General features: G+C 37.9%; 1 protein-coding gene and 1 long non-coding RNA gene across 2 annotated transcripts in view; both read left to right on the top strand.

Moving 5' to 3' along the window:
- Positions 1 to 1,942, top strand: part of LOC109826325 — a 4,365-nt gene extending 2,423 nt beyond the window's left edge. Inside the window, exon 3 of the long non-coding RNA XR_002243276.1 lies at positions 848 to 1,942. This is a non-coding gene — a long non-coding RNA (uncharacterized LOC109826325). The remainder of the gene's footprint in view (positions 1 to 847) is intronic.
- Positions 7,531 to 9,912, top strand: LOC109826084 (ACT domain-containing protein ACR8-like). The gene is given in 8 exon segments (XM_020393050.1): positions 7,531 to 7,829; positions 8,203 to 8,218; positions 8,220 to 8,282; positions 8,284 to 8,388; positions 8,390 to 8,781; positions 8,783 to 9,005; positions 9,094 to 9,198; positions 9,296 to 9,912. Coding segments are annotated over 8 exon segments (1,323 nt in total). The 5' UTR covers positions 7,531 to 7,767; the 3' UTR covers positions 9,653 to 9,912.

Here is a 13,433-nt window from a genome sequence, read left to right as displayed (position 1 = left end):
ATTTCAGGTCCCTATCTGCTGATTTACTCCGATATACATGATCACCTTGCAAAAATCTCTTGCCTTCTGATCACGTGTAATGGTCTTTTTGAAAATAATAGTATATAGATGCAAAATGGAGTATTAACTTGCAGTTGCGAGAACAAAAAAAAAATGTAACATAATTTAATTGCAGGTACTCTTTTTTGGAGTTGGACATTTTGTGCTTGAGGTAAAAGTGAGATTGTATCAAAAAAGAACTAGGAATGTTGATTTAGAGCACAATCATGCTATTGAGTTAGGTCACAAATTCATAATTTTACGTGTATAGACTAATTTTCCCCTTATTTAAGTGGAAGGTTGGAGTTTTTAGACGCGTGCCTTCAAAAATGAAGCTGTACAGGTCTGCTTAGGATTTGAATAAGAGCACAAGGTGTAGAATAAGAGCACAAAGTGTAGTTGAATTATGAAGCTATCTGATGTATAAAATTAACTGTTGTATAGGACTAAGTGATGCTCAGTGAACGAGGGGAGAATATATATAAGAAAGTGAAGGGACATCTGACTAGGTTCATTAAGGAAATAGTTACTATAACTGCTGCATCCAAATGGTTAAGTAGTGCAGAAACCTTTTTCCCTGTTTTTCTCAATATAACAATAGATCAGGTATAATTTGGCCATCTTTCCTTGTGATATACTTTCTCCATTTGAGAAGTCTTTGCAGTTTCCCCCTATTTGCTACAGTTACTAAGGATTCCCTATTTGAGACCTAGACACAATTTATACATGCTATGATGCTCATAATCTGCTTCAAAAATGTTGTTTCAAATAATTCACACCGTTAACTAAATTATATTTTCTTTCGCAGATATAACTAGAGGTGTCAAGCTGAGTTTGAACTGCAAAATTTGTGATGCCCAGCATGTTTTCGATCTTCAGCTGACACTAAAATTCATCTCTTTTATAGTTGCTCAGTTTCAGCTTGACCAAAACCAGTAACATTGTAAGTTAAATCATCCATGGTCTACAGTTCATTGCCTACAATAACATGGTTCAAAGTGAGCTCTTGGTTGGCTTGTCGCCATTCAGGATAGCACTCTCTCACGTCAGTTTTATGGTTATTTCATCGGGAATCAAACCGGGAGTATTTGGATGTTGAATGATTCATCTAACAATTAAGATTTTGGGATGATATCTATATCATTGCACATGTATGTGATGTGCATTATTGGAGTTTAGACAATTTACTTCTAGATGTAGGCTGCTCATTTTTTTCATGCCATTCATCCGCTGTATCACATTTTATATAACATCTCATGTCCACTTTTAACGCCTAGTTTGTAGATTCAAAACTCACAAGCAAGTTACAAGCTCTCTGGAGTGTAGATTGATGGGATAAGTTTTGCGTGTTCAAGATGAATGTTGAAACTGAGAGTCTAAAGCACCAGTTTCTATATTGTATGATTTCGACCAAGTTGTCTTCTAATTTCACATTCTTTTGTTAATTATGGAGAAATTATTGAGTGTACTAGGTGCTTGGGGACCAGGCAAGAAACCAAATAGGAGACTACTGAAATGCCGAAAATATTTGTTCTTACACTGCTTTACTTTTCTTTTGTTAAGGTGCATATATGTGAGGTAACGCTAAATAATTTCTTATAGAAGAGTATCAGCAAATTATTGAAATTTGGGATGGTTTTGCAGATTGGCGCAAATTAGGGTTTTATGTTACAGGGGTATGAGCACAAGCCTGAGCAAGTAGAAGATTCATCAGATACATTTAGTAAAGTTTGGTTTTTTATTAGGATTTTTTGAAGGAGAAACATATATGGAGGAGGCTATGAAGAGCTAGGTCGCTAGTTTTGGAAGAATTTTTTTGTGGGCTGAAACAAGATTCTCAAGTATTTACTATTACCTTGTTTGTTATTTCCAAGAGAACAGTTTCTGTGGGTTCCCGTATGAGCATCATTATAAAAGCGTCCAGTTATTATATGTCGATTATTTGATATTTGCTAGAAGAGCTTTGCTACAGGAACCCAAAATATGGGACCAACAGGGGGGGACAAGTGAAGGGTCCTATTATGTAATAGGAGGAGGACACCTCACATGTCCTCCTGTTGGTCCCATGTTTTGGGTCCTTGGGGAATTTTTCTTGCTAGAAACAACTCCTTGGATTGTGGGTGAGTTCAAAGAGAGCATGGCTTGAGAATGAGATGATCAATGTGTTTATGTCTTATTTATCTTTATGATGTTGGATTGGTTAGTGGCTGCATTAACTCTCCTAAGCGAATTCGTTTTCGGGCACCAAAATGGATTTTGCGCTATTTTACGTCGTTATACTCTTGACTGGTGTGTTGATGATTGAGGAATGCTCTAGGCAATGTAATTTTTTTTCAGATGATATTCCATTCATGTGGTTTTCAGAGATGGAAGGGTTGATGTTTATAAGAAGAATTTAACAAAATGGTGGATGTCTGAAATATAATTCTTTATATTCTTCTTGACTTCGTAGAAGATGGTCAAAAAACCAAAGATGAGAGACAAAAAAGTGCCCAATTGCATTTTACTCAATTTGCTAAGATTTGAAAGCTAACCTCAATTCTTCTTGACTTCGTGTCGACCTTTATGGAAAGCACCAGTTGGTTGTAGCTCATTTGGGCTATCAAAATGTTGATATCGGTTCACAGTTGGGAGGCCCACTTAATTGATTCCTTGGACCTTGGGCTCTGCACTTGTCAGGTTACGTCAACTGAGTTTCTCCTTTCTAGGTCTGCTGTAAGGCCTGTTTGGTTATTTCCTAAAAAACCAAAAAATAGAAATGAAAACCAAGAAATTTCAAAAAATACAATTTCACACATTTCCATTCCTAAAACTCACCCACAACATCTAATAAAATATTATTTTTATCCAACAACTCATCCATCACATCCACCACATCCAATAAAATATTATTTTCATCCACAACATCTCTCAACTCATCTCATCTCATATTTAAAAATCACTCACATCATCCAATAATATTGTGACAACTCATCTCATCTCATTAACATTTTATTTCTTTGTTTTCCTCTCAAAAAACTAGGAAAATAATTTCCTTAAGTGTAAGTCACATCATCCAATAATATAATGACAACTCATCTCATCTCATCTATTTTCTTATTTTTAAGAAATAACCAAACAAAAAAACAACCTAATACAAGAAATAGGTTTTTTATAATTCATTTTCTTATTTTTTTCGCCAACCAAACAACATCAAAACAAGTTTTCTTAAAAAATCACTCGCATCATCCTATAATAAGGTGACAACTCATTTCATCTCATCTCCATTTCTTTGATTTCCTTCTTTTTTTAGCCAACCAAACAATCCCAAAACCTATTTTTCTTAGAAATAGGTTTCTTTTTCTTTGATTTCCCTCTTTTTTTATGCAAACAAACAGCCCCTTAACTCAAAAACTATTAATCTTTCTGTTTGTGAATATTAAGAATATGCGGATACAGTTTAAAGCTCAGGGGGTTTGTGAGGCAAACAAAAGTTCAAGTGCTGTGAGATTAATAATTTTCATGAGGATTATGTTACAAACTCAAAAATATTTCTGTCTGCGGTTAGGGCACGGATACTATGGAACGTAGTTATACATACAGATATATATAGTGAAACATTCTTATTTTACATTCGAAATATTTGAATACATGCTGGTTACATAGTTGAAATTGTTTTTAAATTTTAGATTAATGAATTTGAGGTTAGTATTAAATTTCAAGAGCTAATCTTAGATTTTTTAGATGTAACAAACACATTAGTGATTTTGTTGTATCATATTAATTTTTTTTTTTAAATCTCACATGATTATCTCATATTTTTATGGAATTTTTTTTAAAAACAACTCATTTCCTAAAATAATTGTAAAAAAACGATCTCTTTGAAACTTATTTGCCAAAAACAACCCAGTTTAAGCCAACTGGCGGAAACTGGATCGTTTTTAACAAAAAAAAAACCAAACTTCACGGGACTTGAAGCCCCGTGAATATTTTTGGTATTTTTTCCACCAAAAACGATCAAGTATCAGTCAATTGGCTGAAACTGTGTTGCTTTTGGCAAATAAGTTTTAAACATGTTATTTTTTATGAATAAGTTTAGAAATGATTGCTTTTTAAATTTTATTCTATTTTTATTGTATCATTCATTCATATATATATATATATATGTTCGATTTTTGCGTATATACGTATCGGCGTCCATGTTTATAACGGTGATTGTTAAAAAGAAATACGGATGTGATAAGTATCATATCATGAAAGTATCCTTATCACTGTGCCCCCAACTACTGTGTGCATCACACCGCATCCCCGCAATCACGAACCGCAGAGGATCGGTAGGCTCGAGACACGAAGCCGACTGCTTTAGCCCGCTGTCTCCTCGTACCTCGGTCAAATACCACCTCTTTTGTTCGATTGCGGTCTCTTGCGTCCGTCACGGGGAGAAGCCGCTATCAGGACTGGCGCCAACGCATCCAGCTTCGCGGGAAACGAAACAAATATCTCCCCCTTCCAACAAATTTTATTATTATTATTATTATTATTTTGGTTCCACCGCGGCTTACGACCGACAAGCAGTACACTGCCCACGTGAAAAGCTTGTGCTGTGCACATGCTATTTTATCTTCGAAGTTATAACAATTTCACTCGCTTCGTATGTTACGTGCTTTTACTTGTTTTTCACTGTATTTACATGTTCTAAGTTGTTATTAGTACGTTCTATTATGCTATGACGAAAGTTTTTTTCACGTTTATATAAGGGGTTGTTTGCTTGCTAAAAAAAAAAAGAGAAAACCCATGTCACTTCAGATTTTAAGAAATCCCTCCTTGTCACGTAGGATTTTGGTTTCAACTGATTTTCAAATCACATGTTTGTTTCGTTTTGTGATTTAAATGAATAGGGGTGCCACGTAGGATGTCATGTCAGATTTTTGAGAAAGAATTTTTAATTACTAAAAGCACTGTTAAAATAGTGACCGTGAATAAAACAGATTATTTAATTGATGAAAAAACACTGTTACTATTGCGACTGATTTCCATTTCCTTTTTTTTATGTTCAAACAAACACAATAAATGAAAATCAAAACACTGTTACTATTGCAGCTAGATTTGTTTCTTATGTGACATGACAGTGATTTCATTACGAACCAAAAAAAAAAAATGTGAAAAATATCTTGAAGGCCTTGACTTGCTAATTCTAAACAACTTGAGTTATATGAATGCTACGAAAAAACCAACGGAAAAATATAAATGTAAAGTGAGTGAGACTATAACTTATTGAATTGCTAATTAGCCTAAAAAGATTCCTTGAGCTATGAGCCTATGACTATTATTATTATTAAGCTGCAAATATTTTTTTTTTTTTTTTTTTTTTTAAAATTTTTTTTTTTTTTTTTTTTTTTTGAAAATTTTGTCATCTATTCTGGTGCACCGCGGTATCTCCTCTCTGATACCCCCGTCACATGACTGACTTAAGACCCAGATCAAACCCGCACCCGATTCGAATTGGACCCGAACCCGAAACGTTCCCGCGCCCCGTTTTTAAATGCTCCCACGTTTTCCCCATCAACGACCCCTCCAATGGGGTCCCGACACGTCACACTGTGCGTTACGCCGTTGTCGTGCCCCCAACAACTCGTGTTAAATTCAAACTAACGAGTCGCGTGCGGACAGCTAATGATCGCACGTCTCGCCCTTGATTAGCATTCATTAATGATGGTCGCTAAGACGAGGAATATTCGGATTTTTAATTCAAGATTCCGGCCCCACCCCTCCGAGTAGGCGCCACGCTGGAACGAGCTATAATGTCCCATTTGTCCACAAAAGTCAATGTTTAATAAATCCGCGCATTGCACGGGCCCAAAACTAATATGTTTTAGATAATATCGATAAAAAAAAAACTACGTCCACTGAGCGGCTCAAAAAAAAAATACTTACCACGAAGCAAAGCTAGTGGCAATCGAAGTTTTGTATTTTTTTTTTTTTTTTTTTTTTTTTTTTCCCCTTTTTGAGAACGCCACTGCGTGATGGCGATTGAAGGAGATTTTTTTTTTTTTAACAGAAGGATGAAATTTTAATTAGCACGAGCCTCGTAAACTTATTCTTGAAGGCTAAGCTAAATGGCCCCATTTGTTACCGGCGTGCCACGTGGCCTGAGGGCAAAAAAGAATCCAATGCCCCCAGCTAACAAATCTACAGCTCACGAGCCTTTTTGTAGCACGGTATTAGTTTAATAAACCAACCCGTGGAGCACTTTACACTAGCTTTAACCCCAAGCAAAACCAATCCTTGAGTTGGTCACCAGCTACTTACTATCCCTCCTACGTGGCAATAGGCGCCACGTAGAAGAATGAGGAAAAATATATCACATTTAAAAAAAAAAAAAAATTTGTTTTAAACCCATTTCAACTTTTTTTTACCGAAATCGACCGACTCCTTTTTATTTAGCAGAATTGACCCGCTTCTCGGCCACGTTGCTGACGTGACCGAGAAGTGGGTCGATTCCGCTAAATAAAAAAAAAGTCGATCAGTTTGTAAAATAAAAAGATGGAATGGGTTTAAATCAAAAAATTCTTAAAAAAAAACTTAACCTAAAACCGCATAGAAAGTTGCGAGTACGTGTCTCGTTATGGCGGCTAGGGTTTTGCCAATTGCCACTGTGGGAGGGTGGTTACGCCCCCTGCTCCGTGGGTCCTAGGTTTAAATATAATGATAGCTTACGCAAGACGTCCTTAATCAAGATTCATCTGTTATTAAAACAAAAAATAGAGTCTAATTATGTGAAATTTTTTAACCTTATATATGCCTATTGGTTGTGGGTGCTTCTACAGGAACCCAGATTGGGGGGACAGGTGAGGTGTCCCCTCTTCAGTGGCAGAGCCACATGAGACTTGCCCAGGGGAAAATACAAGGGGATGTTGAGCTTGATGCATTCACTTACAACATGGCGTTCTATGCAAACAAGGGCTGATGGATAATGCTACCTAAGATTTACTTTTTGCAATACCTATACTTGCATTATCTTTGGTCATTCTTTTCGAGGGCAATGCAGAAAGAAGCTATGAGCACTATAACAAAATGCACTTCGCTCAAAGCTAGGTTTTGTACTGACTCTGACGACGGGGGAGCAGGAGGACGAGGCATCTCTTTCACCGATGTTTGCGCCTTGGGATTCATCGCCAACCAGGATTATTTTTTCGCCCAGGGTAAAAAAAAATCTTGGCTACGTCATTACCCCCTTAATTGCATAATGAGCTGGCCATGACCAGCTCATTATGCAATTAGAGTGGGGCACCTAACTATCTGTCCCATTTTCGGGTCCTTGAGTCATTTTTCATTGGTTGTTAATGTTGATACACAATTATTAAATTAAACTGTTATTCATTCAAAAAATTTCGGGTATATACCGCCAATCAGTTAACTACCGTTAAGCTAACTTGTTACCCCCTCTAATTAATAATTAATTAAAAACAGTGGTTTTCTCGGACCATAAATACGACAGAGTCCTCACCCCGAAGGAAACCGCAACGGCGTTATATCCCAAATTTGAAAAAGAGAGAGAGAGAGAAAACCCACCTCAAATCTCGTGCTCTCACTTCCAACTCACAAAAATCGACTCGATTCGATTCAACCAAAGCTAATCTTGGATCCATCGATTTCGTTATTTCCTTCAAAATTTAACCAAACCCTAGGCCTCAACGAGATCATCACCAACTAGAGCTCCGAGTTTTGCGGATCGAGAGGTTGAAGGCGATGGAGTGGACCTCTTCCCTAGATGAATACCAAAAGCTCGTCATCCGCATGAACACTCCTCGGTAAAATCAAGAGAGAGATCAAAGCAGAGAGAGACCACCTCAAATCTCGTGCTCTCACTTCGCAACTCACAAAAATCGACTCGATCGATTCAACCAAAGCTAATCTTGGATCCATCGATTTCGTTATTTCCTTCAAAATTTAACCAAACCCTAGGCCTCAACGAGATCATGCACCAAGCTAGAGCTCCGAGTTTTGCGGATCTGAGAGGTTGAAGGCGATGGAGTGGACCTTCTTCCTCTAGTATGAATACAAAAGCTGGTCATCCGGCATGAACACTCCTCGGTAAAATTCAGACAAAAACATGAAATTTCCATATTCCCCCCCCCCCCCCCCCAAACCTTTTGTATTTAGTTGGATTTTTGTTGGTTGCAGAGTGGTGATCGACATGGGCGGCGTGCTCGACGGCGACGATTCGTAAAGTCGACAGCGCTCGAAGCACGGGCCTCCACCTCCGAAGCGGTTCGGGTCTTATCGGATCTCACCTCTGGATCCGCAAAAGCCTACATCTCCTCCGACGGCCGATGGTTCATGGACGCCTTCCACGTCACGGCATCACCTCGGCCGCAAGCTCGCCGACGACCGAGTCATCGCCTACCTCGAGGCAGTCTCTCAACGACTCCGATCTCGGACTCAGATCCGATTCCTTGCCGCTGATCTCGAGCTCACCGCGCTCGAGCTCACCGGCACCGACCGCCTCGGCCTCTTGTCGCGAGATCTCGCCGTTCTCGCCGACCTGAGGTGCAGCATCGTCGAAGCTAGGGTTGGGACCGGACGCCGGCCCGATCGCCGCCGTTATTTCCTCAAGGACGTCGAATCTGGATCGCAGATCGAAGGATTCGAGAAGGATGACGGTGATAACTTCGAGCTGAGAAACGTTCTCAACAGAGTGCACGATCTCAAGGGGAGCGAAGGACCGCCGTGTCTCCGTATCGCCGTCGGCCACGCCGACCGAGACCCACCAGATATGAATGTTCGCTGAAAGAGATTACGAGAGAAAATTTGGGGATGAATCGAAGATTTCCGTTCAAAACTGGATCGAGAGGGGGTACTCTGTCGTCGGCGTTCAGTGCCGAGATCGAGCCAAGCTCCTGTTCGATGTCGTTTGCACGCTCACGGACATGAAGTACGTCGTGTTTCACGGCACGATCGACACCGATGCCGATCGAGCTCATCTGGTACTAATTTTCTCCTCGGATCTCTCTAAATTTTTCTATTTTTTTCGCAATTTTTTGTTTAATTCTTTCTTTTTTTACTTTTTTACAGGAATTTTACATAAGGCATTTAGATGGGACTCCAATAAGCTCAGAAGCAGAAAGACAGCGAGTGATTCAGTGCTTACAAGCCGCAATCGAACGCAGATCATCCGAGGTAAATAAAATTTTAAAAAAAAATCAAAAATTTACCAAATTCAATCACATTTCAATTCAAAAACCAATTTAACCCACACCAGTAACTTTTGTTTCAGGGTGTAAAACTAGAACTATGCACAGTGGATCGCCAAGGTTTGCTCGCTGACGTCACCCGAACTTTTCGAGAAAACGGGTTATCGGTAACGAGAGCAGAGGTCTCAACAAGGGACTCAACGGCGGTCAACACATTTTACGTGACGGATTCGGCCGGTCACCCGGTCGATCGGAAAACAGTCGCGTCGGTCATCGAGAGGATCGGACCGGACCGGCTCAAGGTGGTCGAGGACCGGGTTCGGAGGGCAAAAACCCCCCGGGCTGAAGAAGAGGGCGGCGTCAACGTTGGGTTTAATTACTTGGGCAATTTGGTGAAGAGGAATCTTTACAGTTTGGGACTAATTCGATCCTGCTCTTAGACCCAAACCGTCGCATACAAATCTTATCAGAACACTTTGTATGGTTCAGAACATCCTGTACATACACGCGGGTCTGTTGTAATTTGCATGTATTGTACATACGAATAGTAAATGGATAGGGAGAAAGAATACGTAAGATTTGTAGTATGTACATATACGGACTTGGTGTTAGTCGTAGGCTAGTAGCACAAGTGTTAATGTTTGACTTTTGTCTTTGTCATCAAAAGATCTTTTGTGATATATTTGGTTATGTTGATTTATTTAGTGAAAATTTCGTGGTACTGTTTGTGGGTCAATGAAGATGACATATTAGCGAACTTTCACCGGCTTCGGACCTAACATTTTATCTGCTGTTTGAATCTGAGAGGTTGGGAGGCGCCAACTATGGTCGTCGACTAGAATTGTAGGTTTCTTCTAGTGAGAGCTTAAGCTAAGCGTGCTGATATTAGTAATCTTTCCATTGAAATTACAAATTAGCCGCTAGAAAAATTAGAATGAATATAATTCAGTAGGTTTGGTATTATTTATATTTGAAAAAATGTATAGCCAATCTGAATGTTGATACTAGGGTTAATTGCGGATAGACCCCTGTAATTCTATTGGTGCGGGTAAATTTATTTAGAGATTCTACCCACGCTTTAGCAAACAGTATATAGAGTCTACACATGATTAACTGTAGATGATATCTTTGATGAGAGATCGTAATAGTCTGGTTTGCTTATTTTTTTTCTATAAAAATGTTCACTGATGAAAATAGGAGGTCATTTTGGAGTGCCCTCCTTTTAAAATTGAGGTCTTATGGAGGAGTCCTTTGTTTTGGAAACTATGGGGGTTGACTTTATGGCAAACAGTATATTGAGGTCTTCATTTTCTATATTGTGGAAGAAAATGAAAGAGACTCAAACATCAATTGATCCTTGATTGGTTGACTGAAATAGAAAATTAGATAATTTTTATGTCTCCCTTGAGCCTTGCTGCCTTGCACAACTCAGGAGCGTCATATGACGTCTTTTGCTGAACAATAGTTTGAGCTTTCACTGAAATGAATTGTTTTACAAGTCCAAAGTTTTTTTTTCTTTTATGTTCATATATTTCTTAGGGTTATATTGCAACTCCAAAGTGTCCTGATGTATGTTGCATGTCATTCAAACGTTTATTTTTTGCTCATTTGATGCCTCCAACCAAGTTTTGCCCGATTTGAAGTTTATTTTTATCAGGTTGATACCCGAAGCTTCCGAAAGTTGAACTTTGGCACCCTCGATTTGGGGACCGCTTTTTTTATTTTTCTGTTAAATTCTGAGAGTTGTTCTACAGGGACCCCAAATCATGGATCCAGTGGGGGACAGATGATGTGTCAACCCCTGGGTGCATGATCTAGAATAGTAGATCATGCACCCAGGGGTTGACACCTCACATGTCCTCCCTTGGGTCCCATGATTTGGGATCCCCAAGGAAATTTTCAAATTCTAATCATGCGTTTTAACAGGTGATCTGTTTGGACATTTAGGGGCTGTTTGGTTTTGGTTTTTGGATGGGTAAAATGGGAGAAAGCTGTCAAAAATGTCAGCTTTTTGGCAGCTTTCCCCCAAAATCACCTCTTATATATGTGGTGATTTTGGGGGAAAGCTGCCAAAAAGCTAACATTTTTGACAGCTTTTCCCTCTTTTACCCATCCAAACAGCCCCTTACATCTCTCTAGTCATTATAATTTCTCTTGAAGTAAGTGGAACTTGTCAGCCTTATAGTCACATATCATGTGTCTCTTTTTAGATGTTTAAATTAAAAATTAGAAAAAATCGAATATTTTGTGAGCTAGATTTCATGATACCTTTATAAACACGAAAGAACATAATTAATATTTGTATAATACGAGCAATCTTAACATAGCCCTGAACTATCTACTTAGGATAAGGATGCATGTCCATGTACCATAAGGAGGGAATTTACATATGACTAAATCTCTCTCTTTTGTTCCAACCAAAAAAGAAAAAGAAAAAATAAAAAGGGTCCCTCCTTTTAAAGAACAATTTCAAAAACAATAAAATTTGTGAAGTAATACAATCAGGAGTTGACCAAGCTAATAGTTTTAGCCTTTTTGCTGACGTGTATCGACGTTCGAAGAAAAAAAAAAAAGAAATCGCGGCTGAAATTTGTGGAAACCAATGCTTACAATGACAAATCCACCAGTTTTAGTGCCTCATCCCAACTAACAAGGAGGGAACATTCATTCACTGAACTTATCACGGCATGCAATTAATTAACAAATTGATATTCTTTTGATGATTTAGGCTCTGTTTTCATGCTGCAGTTCAAGCCTTTAAAGAATGGGTTAATTTTTGAAAACTCCCCCTTAACCATGGGGGGTGTATTACGAAACCCCCTTTATCTTTCTATTTTTTTATATAACCCCTAATATTATTAATATGAAATATGCAATGATTAAAATACCCTTTGTTGAAAAAAAAATCATATCAGTTTAAAAACCCAACCCAATCAAAATATTAGACTTTGGTTCGATGGGTTTTGATGAGGAAACTAAACTTCAAAAAAAATTTAAAAGTTTCAGTTGTTTCAGACATTATAAGCATGGATAAGAAGAAAATAAAAGAAGTATAATGTTTCGAAAGAGGGAAAAAATTAGATTTGCATGGAAAACTAACAATGAAGATGGAGGAATGAGAAGAGGGGGAAATTTAAAAAAAAAAGTTATTTTAACCCAAAAAGTTAAGAAGGAACACTATGGTAAAAAAATTTAATGTCTTAGGGCTACTAGGGTCATTTTAAATCATTTGTTCCTTTAGATTTAAATGATATTAGTTTAGGGGGTTAAGTGAGAAAAGTTAGTGGGGATAAATAATATTTTAAAAGTTGAAGGGGGTTATCTACAATAACTCAATAAACAAGGGGAGTTTTCTATAGTTAAAATAGCTGAGAGGGGTTTTCTGAGACGGCCCCCATAGTTGAGGTTTTTTTTTTAAAATTAACCCTTAAATAATCTCTCTTTGCTTTGGATAATGTGGTCATCATAAATGCATTTGTAGCTTTATTTCATTTCTCTATGTTACTCAAAAGAGCTTTACTACAGAGACCCATAATATGGGACTAATAGAGGGGACAAGTGAAGTGTTCCCTTCCTATTGGATAATGAGATGATCATCATTATCCAATAGGAGGGGGACACCTTACTTGTCCCCCCTATTGGTTCCATATTTTGGGTCCTTGGGGAATTTTTCTTACTCAAAATTTCCCTAAACATGCCATGAGACATCTCATTAAGAGTTATATCTCTCCGACGCGCATTTAATATCATAAACTAAGTCTATTGGATACATTTCCCCTCCAAAACCTTTTTGAGTTGTTGTGAAATCTTAGGATGCTTTCATTCCTCTGTTAACACCCGATTAGTAGACAAAACATCATTAATTAGCAGCTCCCTCTTTTGCTTTACCTAGTTTACATAAAAAGTTCACAAAGGGATTAAATTTAAAGTTCTATCAAACAACCCTAATCAAAAAGATTTTGACAGCACTAAAAGCATGTGAACCTCGATAGCTTAATTTAAATTGAAATGTGGTTAGAAACTAGAGCATATGTTTATCCCGTAATCACCTTTAGGTTAAATTTGATTATCAAAGGAATCATATCGTTTGTATAATCATATAGCCAGTTAAAAAGCTTGTGGTTGACCTTGTTAGCACCGTAATTGAGAATTTTAATGGCTCAAAATAGAGAAAATTTCTGATTTAGGGGCAACAATAAAAAAAATCATTATAGTGTTTAT

The sequence above is a fragment of the Asparagus officinalis genome, chromosome 10 (assembly GCF_001876935.1).
Source record: "Asparagus officinalis chromosome 10, Aspof.V1, whole genome shotgun sequence".
Taxonomy (NCBI): Eukaryota; Viridiplantae; Streptophyta; class Magnoliopsida; order Asparagales; family Asparagaceae; genus Asparagus; species Asparagus officinalis.
The sequence above is the reverse complement of the archived record's forward strand: the minus strand, read 5'-3'. Positions and strand labels throughout refer to the sequence as shown.